The sequence below is a fragment of the Mustela lutreola genome, chromosome 3 (assembly GCF_030435805.1).
Source record: "Mustela lutreola isolate mMusLut2 chromosome 3, mMusLut2.pri, whole genome shotgun sequence".
Taxonomy (NCBI): domain Eukaryota; kingdom Metazoa; phylum Chordata; class Mammalia; order Carnivora; family Mustelidae; genus Mustela; species Mustela lutreola.
Genome location: NC_081292.1, coordinates 36,526,439 through 36,542,787, shown reverse-complemented (window position 1 = coordinate 36,542,787; position 16,349 = coordinate 36,526,439). Strand labels below are relative to the sequence as shown.

The following is a 16,349-nucleotide window of genomic DNA, read 5'->3' as shown; positions in this document are numbered from 1 at the left end:
TTTATCCTGATTATGGTGGTAGTAGTGTATACACTTACCAAAATTCACCACACTGAACACTAAAATTGGGAAAATTTATGTTATTTTTCTAATAGGACATTTTTTTTAATGTTCTAATTTTACTTTAGGACCCAATTGTTTTACTGATACAATTTATTTTGTTGACTTCAGTAATAAACCACAAAATATAAGGGGCCAGAGCAGGTTCTGGAGATCAAATCTTGACTCCAATACTTACTAGCAGTTTGATTTGGGGCAAGCTGTGCCTCAGAGGCTTTCCTCTGTTAAATGAGGCTAATTATAATCCTCGCTCATAGAACTACTATAAAAATTAAACATGATATTACATGTAAAGCCCTCAGCACCAACCTTAACATACAGTTACTGCTTGTTGTGGTTTTAAGTTAACAATGCAAATAACCACCTAAATTCTAAATAGTTTCTTTAAAATGAAGTTGTTCCTACTGAAAGGAGAAAAATGCTAAGTACCAGATGTAAGATAGTTGGAAACTGCGTAAAGAAATCTCTACATTAGGATTTTGAAAAATTTGAGACAAATATGAAGTATTTTTTAAATAATAATTTTTATTTTTATTTATTTATTTGAGACGGGGGGTGGTCAGAGAGGAGAAGGAGACTCTCTGCTGGGCAGGGAGCCCAATAGGGGGCTCAATCCCAGGACCCTGAGATCATGACCTGAGCCGAAGGCAGAGGCTTAACTGACTGAGCCACCCAGGTGCTCCTTAATATGAAGTATTAATATCTATACTATACCCCATGTTGAGCACCAGGCTATGGCAATTCAATATGTAAGAGTCCACTGAAATGGGGCACCTGGGTGGCTCAGTCAGTTAAGCGTCCAACTCCTGGTTTTGCCTCTGGTCATGATCTTCTGGGTTCTGAGACTGAGTCCCCCATGCTCAATGGGCAGTCTGCTTGAGATTCTCTCCCTCTGTCCCTCCCACCACAGGTACCCCTTTCTCCCTCAAATAAATAATCTTAAAAAAAAAAAGGATGCCTGGGTGACTCAGTCGGTTAACTATGTACCTTCCACTCAGGTCATGATCCTGGGGTCCTGGGATCAAGCCCAGCATCAGGCTCCTTGCCTGCTTCCCCTCTGCCTGCTGCTCCCCCTGCTGTGTGCTCTTCTCTCTCTCTGACAAATAAATAAAATCTTTAAGAAAAAAAAAGTGAATAACAGTTTGTTGTTAATGGCTTCAAAATAGAAGATCTAGAGTAAAAGTTTACTCACTTTATGTCTCTGCTTCTGAACCTGCTAAGATTCAACAGGTCTTAATTTTTCTGAAAACAAGCATTTTTCTGAGTCTGTTAGTTAAGAAGGGCCAGATTCAGGACTTTAAGACTCTCAGTCCCTAAATGTTTACTGAGCACGTACCATGTCCCAGGTTCTGGGAGGAACTGGCCCGTACTCTTTACAAGTACCCTGGAAAGTGGATACCCATGGCCACCTATCTTCTTTTTATTTTTGATGAAAAACATTGAAGGTCAGAAAGAAGGTAAGGTGACGAGCCAGGGAGTAGTCAATTCCACAACCCCCTTGCTCCCCATTGCTGTCTCATGCTTTATGTGCTATGAATGGCAACCACCCCAACCCCACCTCACATTAGAGAAGACAGATTAGTGGGGGAGATGATGACTCAACCTTTTCCTCCAAATACATAACACACCTATACTTTCTCTTTCCTTAAGTCCTCTCAAATCCCCAGACACGTTTTGGTCACAAGTAGCTTCTAATCTTGCCAAAGTCTGAATCCATGCCCTTTCTTATTGAATCAGACCACCATCATTGCTGAGAACCTTCTGGGGCAACTGCAGCAGGTGTTAGCAATTCAGACAGGACCATACAAAAGTGCATTACACCTGTTTTTGGTTGATTCCAAAGAAATGTAATCATACCTTGAAAATGGACTTTTCCAACGCCCTCTAATATGAGCAGAAAGGTTTACTGCAATGTTGTGAAAAAACACAACATTTAGTGAAAAAATGATATTGACAGCTGCCCTTCAACAGAAGGTGTATCGACTCACTAGAAACCCAGATTTCCTGGAAGGATTCTCCCCAAAATGTTAATAGCCTGGACAAGTCTGTTTCTCGGTTTTGTTTTGAGTTTAATTTTTGAAGTAATCTCTGCACCCAACCTGAGGCTCAAACTCGGGACCCGGAGATCAAGAGTCACATGCTCTTCCCACAGAGGTAACCAGGCTCCCCTTTCTTTCTTTCTTTCTTTTTTTTTTTTAAAGATTTTATTTATTTATTTGACAGAGAGAGATCACAAGTAGGCAGAGAGACAGGCAGAGAGAGAGAGGAGGAGGAAGCAGGCTTCCCGCTGAGCAGAGAGCCCGATGCGGGACTCGATCCCAGGACCCTGAGATCATGACCTGAGCCAAAGGCAGCGGCTTAACCCACTGAGCCACCCAGGCGCCCCCCCCCTTTTTTTTTTTTAAGATTTTATTTCTTTCTTTCTTTCTAATTTTAGGTATATTCTCTTTAAAATCAGGGTATATAATCTAAAAAAAGAATTGATTAAAAAGAAAACACTATGCAGGGAGGCAGAAGGGAGGTGAAGTTTATTTCCAAGCTTTCTTTTAATCCTCTAACCCACTTTGAAGACTTATAACACTTCTTTATTAGGACAATAAAACCCATTAGAGCAGGTTAATAAATCAGGCTGCCTCCCAAAGAAAATGCCACCAGCACATCTGAGTGAGAAACTATAGTGGGAAATGGCCTCCTGTCTTGATAATTCATCTGTTTCCCAGGTTTCCAGCCTGCCAGTACTTGAAGCCTATAAATACAATTTTTGAAAACAAAATAGACACACCTTTTTAAGAAGCCTAAGAAACTCTGGGAGAAAGAAGATTAAATACCTATGTACAAGATCACTAAGGCACCTTGGTCTAGGCTGAGTATGCTCATTCTGAATGGGGACATTGTCCTGGGGAAACACCTGGCACTGGAATGGGGCCCACCATCTCCCAGCACCCTGCCAGGTGGGGCCGCTGGGGAATCGTTGGGCTGAAAAGAGTTTAGGAGAAGGACCTGAGCCCGATTCCCTCATCTCCCAGCTGTAGATGGTTAGGAGCGGCCACCTATATACATGGAGAGGTACGCCAAGCGATACCAAGTTACAGACTAGGAATTTAGAGTCCTCAAGAAGTCCCGCGTCTGGGGAGCACTCTGCTGCCTCAAACCTGCTCACCTGTTCGTTCCAACGACGCAACTGGCTGTAGCGCACCCTGCAAAAGAGGTACCCGTCCAGGTACACCGAATACAGCTGCAACAGAGACAGACCGCCCCCGGTTAGCTGAGCGAGCAGGTGAGCCCCCCAGCCCCGCCAGGTCACCGACCTTCCCTAGCCGAGTCGGACCCTGACCCCCCCGCGCACCACGTAGCGGCCTCCCAGCGGGTCCAGCCGCTGCTGGGATACCGGGATACAAAAGTGCATCTTCATGGCCACGGCGGCGGCCCGGGAACAGCGGTGGCAAACCGAGCGGCGGCAGTGGCGGCGCGTCCGCGAGTCCGGGATCCGGGAGCAGCTGCGCAGCGGGTCTGCAGCCGCGCGGTCTAGGGTCGGAGCCCCGGAGCGGTGGCCCGGGCGGTGGCCGCGGGGTGCAGAGCTGGCTGGCCGCGCCGCCCCCGGCGTCCGCAGGTGGGGCTGGCCCCGGGCCACACCGCCCCCAAGCCCCGCCCAGCTCCCCGCAGAGCCGCAGCGGCCCCGGGCCTGCGGGCAGCTCGCCTCCCAGGGGCCAGGTGGGGCCTGGGACGGAGTAGGAGCTCGCTGGGGGTCACCCCGGGGTGTAGACCTCTCCGAGCTCCTTGGCGGGAAAATCCTGCTGCGTGGGTGGCTGAGTGGGTGCTTGCGTGGGGAGAGCGAAATCTTCTGGGGAGAAGATTCTAGGTTTTTAAAAAAATTTTTCATCAGAACCTACAAAAGTTTAAAATGGTTGCTACAGCTACATAAATGTCCTGCCCATGTGCCAACCATGTAACTACTTCTCACCCTGCCCCAAGGTCTCAGGATGGGGCTAGGTGCTAGGATGGGGAGGTACAGGGGAGGGGGGTGCGGGTGCGGGGGAGGCGAGTGGGGGGAGAAGGAAGGCCTGCCGAGGAGAAACCTCTCTCCAAGTGTCCGCTCCAGGGCCGCATTCTGACCCCGCGGCTTGTAGAATGTCCCGCCCCCCTTCCAATGGGCCTGTCGTGTAAGCAGGGGGAGAGGGGGTGAGAGACCCAATTCCATGCAGATGCGCCCTCAAGCTCAATAAGTTGACCTTTTCTCAAAGTAGGTGCTCCGACAGGACGGAAAAACGTTTGTTTCCCGTTACCGGTGCCTGCCTGCAGTGCTCTGCGAGTTAAGATCTTCCAGAAATACATAAATCTAGTTAGTTGCCCTAGGACCTGCGTAATTATATTAGCTTTAGTTTTGTGTGGTAACATTTGTTAAATCCAACACTGGTATTTATAACCCCGATTTAGTATTTTTTAACACAATATTTTTCCTTTAAAAACGATTTTTCCCATTAATATACCGGAAACCTCAACATTTTTCCCCCTTTAATATAACAGAAACCTTATCAGATGAAAAGGGGTTGGGCCTCTCTTGATTCCCAGGAAGTCCTGCATTTAAAATGTGTCAGCGCCCAGTTGGCTCGGAGTCCTCTAGACTAACCTGTGTCCTCTAGAATAACCAGCCCAAGTTCCTTTAACAGTCTTTCATCTTTAGTAGCTGTGTAAAGTAATCCTATTAATTCCCTTATTCTAGTGAAATCAAGTTAGAATTCCTGTCCCCCTCCACCACCATGATCAAGGTCACTGACTGGAGTAAGGGGAGGCTGCAGTTACCTGTGTGCCTGTCACTAGGCAGGCACTGAGCTGCCTCCATGCTTCCTCCTGTTCCTTAATCTCCTAACTCTTATGGGCAAACATCCAGAGCACCTTCCTGCCACTGACCCAACAGGTCCAGAGTGGAAGACCTTTTCCAAGGTCACATGTGATTTCCTCCCCCTCGCCCACTGGTCTGAGTAGTTTATTCTAGGATTCGTGATAACACTGAAAGTCCTTTTTTGGTTTTGTTTTGTTTTTTATGTAAATTCTAGTTGGTTAACATGTATGGTAAAGTTGGTTTCAGGTATAGGATTTAGTGATTCATCACTTACCCAGAACACCCAGTGCTGGTCCCAACAAGTGCCCTCCTTCATCCCTGTCATCCACCTCGCCCATCCCCCGCCCAGCTCCCTCCATCATCCCTCCATTTGTTCTGTAATGCAAGTCCTCCCTGGGTGAGAGCTGAGCGCCTGAAGGGGGATCTGAGACTAGCAAAGGAGAAACAACACTTGCCGAACACCCGTTATTTCCTGCTCGCTTACTGAGTCCTGGGCTCTCCTGTTTCTGTTCGTTCTACCACTGAATTTCCCCAGACATTGTGAGCTGGGAAGCATTGATGGTTCTGAGAAAGGAAATGGAGTCTTAGGGCTGTTAAGTGAGGGAGGCAGTGTAGTGTAGAGCCTAAGAGAATGGCAAGAGGAATTCCTATTCCAGTAGCTTTTAGCTGTGGGGCCTTGGGCAAGTTAGGGGACTCTTACACTGCATTTTCTTCCTTTATGAAATCATGTTAATACCTGTATTCCAGGGGGTACTTGGGTTGCTCAGTCAGTTGAAATGTCCCAGGGTCCTGGGATCGAGCCCTGCATCCCTGCTCTTCTCAGCCGGTAGCCTGCTTCTCCCTCTCCCTCTGCCTGTACTCTCTCTCCCTCTGTCAAATTGAAAAAAAAAAAAAAAAAAAAAACCTGTACTCTGGGATTTTTCAGTCCAGGGTAGATGAACATTAGGGGTTTTCCCGTGCCGATAGGCCATCACTGACCTGGAAGGCCACCTAATACCAAGACCTGGAGTATCCTTGGGTGTCCCCTGGTAGAGGCTGATCAGGTAGGCTCTGAGATCTGGCCCTGTTGGTCTTCAGGACAACAAAGCAGAGCCCATCCTCCTGGAAACTTTCTTCCACCTGTTTGGGGTATGCCTCTATCTCCTAGCCTTGTCCAAGTTGCCACTTCCTTCAAATCACTAAGCCAGATCTGGAACAGGACCTCCAGTTTGCTCTTGACTCATTCAATGAACATTACATTTTTGCCAGAGTATTTTGTATCTTATTTTTCCCAACTTTACTGAGATCTGCTTGACCTATAAAACTGTGTAAGTTTGAGAGGTACAACATGATCTTTTAATATATGTGCATATTGAGAAGTAATTGCGGTAATATGTTTACCACCTCACCTAGTTACCATTTGTATTTTTGTATTTGGGTGTTTTGTAGTGAGAACATTTCAAATCCACTCCTAACAACTTTCAAATATACAATATATGCTGTATATGCCATCTCCAGACTTCACTCACCTCCCAGCTGGAACCGGTTACCTGTTGTCCATCATTCCTCTACCCCTCATCCCTGGCAACCACCAGTCTACTCATTCTATGAATTCAGCTATTTTAGGTTCCACACAGAAGTGAGATCATCTGTTTGCCCTTCTCTATCTGACTTCACTTTGCATAATGTCCTCAAGATCCATTCATGTTATTGCAAATGTCAGGACTTCCTTCTTTATTGTGGCCAATTAACACTCGTGTGTGTGTGTGTGTGTGTGTGTGTGTGTGCGCGCACGTGTGTGTATCACATTTTCTTTATCAATTTATCCATTCCTGGACACTTAGATTGTTTCCATTTCTTGACTATTATGATAATGCTGCAATGAACTTGGAGGTGCAAATCTCTCTCTCTCTCTCTCTCTCTCTCTCTCTCTCTCTTTCTCCCCCCCCCCCCCTTTTTAATTTGTCAGAAAGCAAGAGCACAAGCAGTGGCAGGCAGAGGAAGGAGCAGACTCCCTGCTGATCAGGGAGCCCAAAGTGGGGCTTGATCCCAGGCACAATCTGAGCCAAAGACAGACGCTTAACAGAGCCACTCAGTTGCCCCAAAATATCTCTTTGCAATGTGATTTCATTTCCTTATAGCCAGGAGTGAGATTGCTGGATCATGTGGTAGTTCTGTTTTTAATATTTTTAGGAATCTCCATGCTGCTTTCCATTGTGGCTATACTTACATTCCCACCAACACTGAATTGGTGCACCAGGGTTCCCTTTTCTCCACACTTTAGCCAATACTTGTTATCTCTTTCATTTTTGATAGCAGCCATTCTAACTGTGTGAGGTGACATCTCCTTGTGGTTTTTTTACTTCCCTCATGATTAGTGATAATGAGCACTTTTTTATGTACCTGTTGCCTATTTGTAAACCTTTAGAAAAATATCTATTCAGGCCCTTTGCCCATTTTTTAACATTTAGAAATAATTGATGTCAAACATGGTTCAGGTGTGTAATAGAATGATTCAATATTTGCAAATATTGTGAGATGATCATCACAATAAGCCTAGTTACCATCCATTCCTACATATACTTAAATTTTTTTTCCTTGTGATAAGAAATTTTAGGACTTACTCTTAACTTTCAAATATGCAATACAGTATTAACTATAGTCACCTTGCTGTGCATTGTATTCTCAGAAATTTGTTTTATAATTGGAAATTTGTACCTTTTTGACTACCTTCTCACATTACTTTTTCCCAGTCCCAGCTCCGGCAACCACTATTCTCTATGGATTTAGAATTTTTCTGGTTTTGTTTTTCTTGTTTTTTTGTTTTTTGTTTTTTTTTTTTTAGATTCCACACAGTAAGTGAGATGGTATGGTATTTGCCTTTCTCTGTCTGACTTATTTCATTTAACCTAATGCCTTCAAGGTCTATCCATGTTGTTTCAAATGATTTTCTCAAAAAGATTTCCCTTTTTAAAAAAATGACAAATATATCCTACAAATATACATATACCATATTTTCTTTTTTTTTTTTTTTTTTTAAAGATTTTTATTAACATGTTTAAGCAAGGGAAGTGGCAGAGGAAGAGGGAGAAGCAGGATCCCTGCTGAACAGGGAGCCCATACTGAGCTTGGTCCCAGGACCCTGGAATCATGACCCGAACCAAAGGCAGGTGATCAACTGACTGAGCTGCCCACACCCCCCCCCCCTTTTTTTTTTATTCATTCACCCAACACTTCTGTTGGTTCCATGTCTTGGCTATTGTAAATAATGCTGCAGTGACTGGGGGGGATTAAGTATTTTTTTGAGTTAGTATTTTTAATATTTTAAGGAAACTCCATGCTGTTTATATCAACTGCACCAATTCACACTCTCACCAGCAGTGCACAAGGGGTCCAGTTCCTTTCACCAATATCCTTGCCAACAATTGTTTTTGTCTTTTTGATAATAGTCATTCAGACAGGTGTAAGGTGACGTCTCATTGTGGTTTTGATTTGCATTTTCCTGATAAGTGATGTTGAACATCTTTTCAAGTCTTATTGGCCATCAGTCCTCTTCAGAAAAACTTCTAGATCCTCTGCATACTTTAGGATTTTTTTTTTTTTTTTTGCTATTGAGCTGTAGTTATTCTTTATATATATTGTGTAGTAAGCCTTTATCAGATATGTATCTTGCAAAGATTTTTGTCCATACAGTAGGTTGCCTTTTCTTTTCCTTTTTTTTTTTTTTTTTTTTTTTGCCATTTAATCCTTTTAAATTGAAGTATAATCAACATACAGTGTTATTAGTTTCGGTTGTATAACATAAGGGTGCTGCATTTTCATACATTACTCAGCGCTCATTGTGATAAGAGTACTGTTAACCCCCATCCTCTCACACACACACACACACACACACACATACCTTTTTTTAACCATTCATCTATGGTTAGACACGTGGGTTGTTTCCATACCTTGGCTATTGAAAATAATGCTGTAATACTCATAAGGATGCTTATGTCTTTTCAAATCAATGTTGTGGTTTTCTTTGGGTAAATACCCAATACTAGAATTACTATATCATATGCTAATTCTATTTTTAATTATTTAAGGAACTTCCGTACTTTTTCCACAGGGGCTATACCAATTTGTATTCCTATGAATAGTGCATGAGGATTCCTTTTTTCTCCCCATCCTCACCGATGCTTATTATGTCTTGTCTTTTAGATTTTCACCCTTCTAACAGATGTGAGGTGGTATCTCATTGTGGTTTTGATTTGCATTTCCCTGATGAGTGACGTTGAGCATTTTTCATGTGTCTGTTGGACATCTGTAGATCTTCACTGGAAAAATGTCAGTTCAGGTCCTCTGCCCATTTTATTTATTTATTTTTATTTTTAAAATATTTATTTATTTGACCGAGAAAGATCGAGAAAGGGAACACAAGCAGGGGGAGTGGAAGAGGAAGAAGCAGGCTTCCCCTGAGCAGGGAGCCAGATGCAGAGCTTGATCTCAGGACCCTGGAATTATGACCTGAGCTGAAGGCAGATGCTTAACAACTGAGTCACCCAGGCACCCCACTCTGCCCATTTTAATTGGATTATTTGGTTTGGGGCTATTGAGTTCTGTAAGTTCTTTATAGATCTTGGGTATTAGCCTCTTATTGGATAGTGTAGTCCCAAAAGTTTATTCTTCCTCTTGTTTTCCTTTCCTGAGGAGGCCTCCAGAAAAAAAAGAAAAAAAAAAAAAAAAAAAAAAAGCTTCTATCGCTGGTATCAAAGAAATTACTGCCTATTTTCCTCTAGTTTTATGGTTTCAAGTCTCACATTTAGGTTTTTAATCTATTCTGAATTTATTTTGTGTATGATGTAAGAAAGTGGCCAGTTCCACTCTCTTTCTTGTAGCTGCCCAGTTTTCCCAGCATCATTTCTTGAAGATACTATCTTTTACTCATCATGTATTCTCTTTTCCTTTGTCACAGATTAACCATGTAAGGGTGGGTTTATTTTCTGGGCACTCTATTCTGTTCTATTGATTTATGTGCCTGTTTTTGTGCCAGTGTTGCCATACTGTTTTGATTACTACAGCTTTGCAGTATCTTTTTTTTTTTTTTAAGCTTTGCAGTATCTTCATGTCAGACTGTGATACCTCCAGCTCTGCTCTTAGATTATTTGACTATTTAGGGTCTTTAGTGGTTCCACCTAAATTTTTGTTATTCTAGTTCTGTGATAAATATTGGTATTTTGATAAGGATTACTTTAAATCTGTAGACTGCTTGGGGTAGTATGTCTATTTTAACAATATTGGTTCTTCTAATCTATAAGCATGGAATGTCTTTTCATTTGTGTTCTATTTAATTTCTTTCACCAATGTTTTATAGTTTTCAGAGTACAGGTCTTTTATTTCCTTGGTTAAGTTTATTTCTAGGTATTATTATTATTTTTTTTTTTTTTGGTACACTTGTGAGATTGTTCTCTTCATTTCTCCTTCTGCTACTTCATCATTTGTGTAGAGAAATGCAAGAGATTTGTGTATTAATTTTGAATTCTGCAACTTAACTGAATTAATTTATGAATTCTAATAGCTTTTTGGTAGAGTCTTTAGGGCTTTCTAAGATGTATCATGTCATCTTCCAAGAGCAAAAGTTTGGCTTCTTTATCAATTTAGATGCATTTTATTGTTGCCTGATTGCTACAGCTAGGACTTTCTGTACTATGTTGAATAGAAGTGTTAAGAGGGGACATCCTTGTCTTGTTCCTGATCTTAAAGGAAAAGCTCCGTTTTTCACCATTAAGTATAACGTTAGCTGTGGGTTTATATATATTGTTGAAAGCATTTATCATGAATGTGTGTTGTACTTTGTAAAATGCTTTATCCATACCTATTAAGATGATTGTATGGTTTTTTTTTTTTTTTAAGATTTTATTTATTCTTCAGAGAGAGGGGGAGAGAGAGCGAGCACAGGCAGACAGAATGGCAGGCAGAGGCTGAGGGAGAAGCAGGCTCCCTGCTGAGCAAGGAGCCCAATGTGGGACTCGATCCCAGGACGCTGGGATCATGACCTGAGCTGAAGGCAGTTGCTTAACCAACTGAGCCACCCAGGCGTCCCTGATTGTATGGTTTTTATCCTTTTTCTCATTGATGTCATGTATCATGTTGATTTTGTACATATTGAACTATCCTTGTATCCCTGGAATAAATCTCATTTGATGGTGGTAAGTGATTTTTTAATGCCTTATTGGATTCTGTTTGCTAGTATTTCACTGATACCTTGTCATTTTATTGATGGTTTCCTTTGTTGTGCAGAGCTTCTTAGTATAATGTAGTTCTACTTTGTTTATTGTTTATGTTGTAGTATTAGTTTTTGGTGTCAAATTCAAAAAACCACCCCCCAAGACTGGTGTCAAGGAGTTACTGCAAAGCTTTCTTCTAGGATTTTTATGGGTTCAGGTCTTACATTCAAGTCTTTAATTCCATTTTGAGTTAATTTTTGTATATGGTATAAGGTAGTGCTCCAGTTTCATTCTTTTACTCTTGGCTGTCCTGTTTTTCCAGCACCATTTATTGAAGAGCCTATCCTTTCCTTACTGTACATTCTTGCCTCATAGGTTGATTTCTGGGCTATTTTGTTGCATTGATCTATGTGTCTGTTTTATGCCAATACCACATGATTATTGTAGCTTTGTAATATAGCTTGAAATCTGGGCTCATGGGGCTGCTGGCTTTGTTCTTTCTCAAGATTGTTTTGGTTATTTAGGGTTTTTTATGGTTCCATACAAGTTTGGGGATTGTTTTGGTCTATTTCTGTGAAAAATTCCATTGGAATCTTGATAGAGATTGCATTTAATCTGTAGATTGCATTAGATTGTTTGGGCATGTTAACAACGTTAATTCTTCCAATCCATGAACACAGGGTATCTTTTGATTTATTTGTCTCCTCTTCAATTCCTTTTACTTAGTGTCTGATACGATCTAATGTACTAGTCTTTCACCTCCTTGGTGAAACCTATTCCTACGTATTTTATTCTTTATGTTACAATTTATGACTTAATTTTTCTGATATCTGATAACTGAAATACAACAGATTTTCATATTGATTTCATATACTGCAATATTACTGGATTTATTAATTCTAACCATTTTCATGGAAACTTTGACGTTTTCTACATATAATGTCATTTGCAAATAGTGACCATTTTACCTCTTCCTTTCTAATTTCGATACTTTCTATTTTTCTTGCCTAATTGCTCTGGCTAGGACTTCCAATATTTAAATTGTTGAATAAAAGTGGGGAGAGTAGGCATCCTTGTGTTATTCCCTTTCTGACAAGCTAAAAGCTTTTCACCATTGCATATATTAATTGTGGGCTTCTCTTCTATAGCTTTTATTATGTTTATGCATATCACCCTATGCCCATTTTGTTGGGATTCTCTTTTCTTTATCATAAATGGATACTGAATTTCATTAAATGCTTTTTCTGCATTTATTGATCATATGATTTTTATCCTTTGTTAGTGTGGTGTTGACTAATTTGTGGACACTGAATCATGCTTGCATCCCTCGAATAGATCTCTCTTATTATGGTGTGATCCTTCTAATGTATTGTTAAATTTTTTTTGTTAATATTTTGTTAAGGGGGGGCGCCTGGTTGGCTCAGTGGGTTAAAGCCTCTGCCTTCGGCTCAGGTCATGATCCCAGGGTCCTGGGATCGAGCCCCGCATCGGGCTCTCTGCTCAGCAGGGAGCCTGCTTTCTCCTCTCTCTGCCTGCCTTTCTGCCTACTTGTGATCTCTGTCTGTCAAATAAATAAATAAATAAATCTTTAAAAATTTTTTTGTTGTTAAGGGTTTTTGCATCTGTGTTCATCAGGTATATTGGCCTGTAATTTTTTGTTTTTGTTTTGTTTTATTTTTGTGGTGTCCTTGTCTGATTTTTTTTAGATATTAAGATAATGCTAACTTAATTAATGCATATTAAGATAATGCTAAACTCATAAGTGAGTTTAGAAGTATTCCCTGTTTTGTTTTGTTTTGTTTTTGTTTTTGTTAATTTTTTATAAACATATATTTTTATCCTCAGGGGTACAGGTCTGTGAATCACCCGGTTTACACACTTCACAGCACTCACCAAAGCACATACCCCACCCAAAGTCCATAACCCCACCCCCTTCTCCCAACACCCCTCCCCCCAGCAACCCTCAGTTTGTTTTGTGAGATTAAGAGTCATTTATGGTTTGTCTCCCTCCCAATCCCATCTTGTTTCATTTATTCTTCTACCCACTTAAGCCTCCATGTTGCATCACCACTTCCTCATATCAGGGAGATCATATGATAGTTGTCTTTCTCCGTTTGACTTATTTTGCTAAGCATGATATGCTCTAGTTCCATCCATGTTGTTACAAATGGCAAGATTTCATTTCTTTTGATGGCTGCATAGTATTTCATTGTGTATATATATTCATCTGTTGATGGACATCTAGGTTCTTTCCATAGTTTGGCTATTGTGGACATTACTGCTATAAACATTCGGGTGCACGTGCCCCTTTGGATCACTACGTTTGTATCTTTAGGGTAAATACCCAGTATTTATTGCTGGGTCATAGGGCAGTTCTATTTTCAACATTTTGAGGAACCTCCATGCTGTTTTCCAGAGTAGTTGCACCAGCTTGCATTCCCACCAACAGTGTTGGAGGGTTCCCCTTTCTCCGCATCCTCGCCAGCATCCGTCCTTTCCTGACTTGTTGATTTTAGCCATTCTGACTGGTGTGTGGTGATATCTCATTGTGGTTTTGATTTGTAGAAGTATTCCCTGTTTTTCTATTTTTGGAAGAGTTTGAGAAGACTGGTATTCTTATTTAAAAGTTTTATAGAATTCAACAGCTAAACCTTCTCATCCTGGACTTTCATTTCTTGGGAGGTTTTTGACTACTGATTCAATCTCCTTACTAGTACTGAGTCTTTTCAGATTTTCTCTTTCTTCATGCTTAAGTACTTCCATGGTAGGTTATATGGGTCTAGCAATTTACCCATTCTTCTACATTGATTTGTTAGTGTATAATTGGTATAGCACTCTTACAATCCTCTGTATTTTTGTATCATCAGAATACAATGTCTCCTCCTTAATTTCTGATAGTAGTTGATTTTTGTCTCTCTCCCCCACTCCCTTGTGTGTCTAGCTAAAGGTTTGTGGATTTTGTTTGTTCAAAAAAAAGAAATCCCAGATCTTAGTCATTTTTTTTTCTATTGCCCCTGTAGTCTGTTTTATTTACTTTTCTCTTTGTTTATTTTCTGATCTTTGTTATTTCCTTCCATTTTATTAACCTTGGGCTTTGTTCTTGTTTGAGGTGTCCAGTTAGGTTGTTTATTTGAGATTTTCCTTGTTTTTTGATATAGGCATTTATCATTATGAACTTACCTCTTAGAATTGTTTTTGCTGCATCCCATAAGTTTTGGTATGTTGTATTTCCATTTTCGGTTGCCTTAAAGGTATTTATTTTTATTTCTTTTGATCTATTGGTTGTTCGGTAGCATGTTGTTTAATCCCCATGTAGTTATGAATTTTCCACATTTCCTCCTGTAATTGATTTCAAGTTTTCTACTACTATACTTAGAAATGATGCTTAATATGATTTCAGTCTTCTAAAGAAAGACTTGTTTTGTCTTTGCCCATGTTTTTAGTCAGATTATTTTTTGCTATTGAGTTACAGAATTATCTTATGTATTTTGCATATTAACCCTTTCCCATATATATGGCTTTAAAATATTTTCTCACATTTCATGATGTGAGATGAAATGATGAAAATGCTCTTTTATTTTTTGTTGTGCAGAAGATTTTTAGTTTGATGTAGGCCTACTTGTTTGTGTTTTGGTGTTCTATATACAAAAATTGATTGCCAAGACCAATATCAAGGAGCTTTTTCTGTATGTGTTCACTGTGTGATTTGTGGTTTCAGGTCTTATGTTTAAGTCTTTAGTCCATTTTGAGTTAACTTTTATGAGGAGTATATAATAGGGGTTCAATTTCATTCTTTTGCATGTGAATATCCAGTTTTTCCACAAGAATTTATTGGAGACACTGTTTTCTCTTGCATATTCTTAGCTCCCTTGTCAAATATTGGTGACTGTATGTATGGAACTTTATTTCTAGGATCTCCATTCTGTTCTACTGACAGGTCTGTTTTTATGCCAATACCATACTATGTTAACTATACTTTTGTAATATAGTTTGAATCACGAAGTGTTATGCCTCCAGCTTTGTTCTTTTTCAGAGTCTTTGGTAGTTCCATATCAATTTTAGGATTGTTTCCTCTATTTTTGTGAAAAATGTCACTGGAATTTTGATAGTCATCTCATTGAGTCTATAGATGGCTTTGGGAGAATGGACATTTCAAAAATATTCTTCCAATCTGTGAACATGGGATAACATTCCACTTATGTATGTCTTCTTTAAATTCTTTTATCAATGTTTTATAGTTTTCAGTATACAGATCTTTCACTTCCTTGGTTAAATTTATTCCTAAGTATTTTATTCCTTTTGTTGCTATTATAAATGGGATTGTTTTCTTTCGTCAGATATTTTGTTGCTAGTGTATAGAAATGCAACTGATTTTTGTACATTGATTTGGAACCATTTCAGTTTACTGAATTCATTTATTCTAACAGTATTTTTATGAAATTTTAAGGATTTCCTATAAACAATGTCCTGTCATCTGCAAATAGTGACCACTTTACTTCTTCCTGATTTGGATGCCCTTTATTTCTTTCTCTTTCTTAATTGCTCTGGCTAGGACTTCCTGTACTATATTGAATATAAGTGGTGAGAGTGGGCATCCTTGTCTAGTTTCCGATCTTAGAGGAAAATTTTCAACCTTTCATTCTTGAGTACAATGTTAGCCCTGGGCCCATCATACATGTCCTTTTTTGTGTGACATTCCTTTTATATTTGTTGAAAGTTCTTATCATGAATGAATGTTGGGTTTTGTCAAAATACTTTTTCTGCATCTAATAAGATAAGATTTTATTTTCATTTAATTAATATGATGTATATTTTTGTATGTTGAACTTTGCTTACATTTCTGGTATGTATCTTGTTTGGTCCTTGTGCATGATCATTGTAATATATTGTTGAATTCAGTTATTATTTCATTGAGCATTTTTGCACCTATGGTCATCAAGGATATTGATCTTCAGTGTCCATTTCTTGTAGTGTCTTTATCTGACTTTGGTATCATTGTAATACTGGTCTTTTAAAATTAGATTCAGAGTGCTTTTTTAATTTTGGGGGAGAGTTTGAGAAATATTGGTGTTAGTTTTTCTCTAAATGTTCTGTAGAATTCACCAATGAAGCCATGTGGTCCTGAAATTTGTTTGTTGGGAGGTTTTGTTTGTTTCTTAATACTTCATCTCTATGCTCATCATTGGCTTGCATAGAGTTTCTATACTTCATTAGTCTGTAGGTTGTATGTAGGATTTTATCCATTTCTTCTAGGCTGTCCA

At 39.9% G+C, this 16,349-nt stretch overlaps 1 protein-coding gene across 5 annotated transcripts in view; it reads right to left on the bottom strand.

The window, feature by feature from the left end:
- Positions 1-3,645, bottom strand: part of SNX31 (sorting nexin 31) — a 59,353-nt gene extending 55,708 nt beyond the window's left edge. For all 5 annotated transcript variants that reach the window (XM_059165910.1, XM_059165911.1, XM_059165913.1 and 2 more), the window contains exons 1-2: positions 3,407-3,645; positions 3,221-3,295 (exon numbers count right to left, since the gene is read on the bottom strand). In XM_059165910.1, coding sequence (XP_059021893.1) covers positions 3,221-3,295; positions 3,407-3,472 — 141 coding nt within the window. In that variant the 5' untranslated portion in view covers positions 3,473-3,645. The remainder of the gene's footprint in view (positions 1-3,220; positions 3,296-3,406) is intronic.
- Between the last annotated feature and the right edge of the window lie 12,704 nt (positions 3,646-16,349).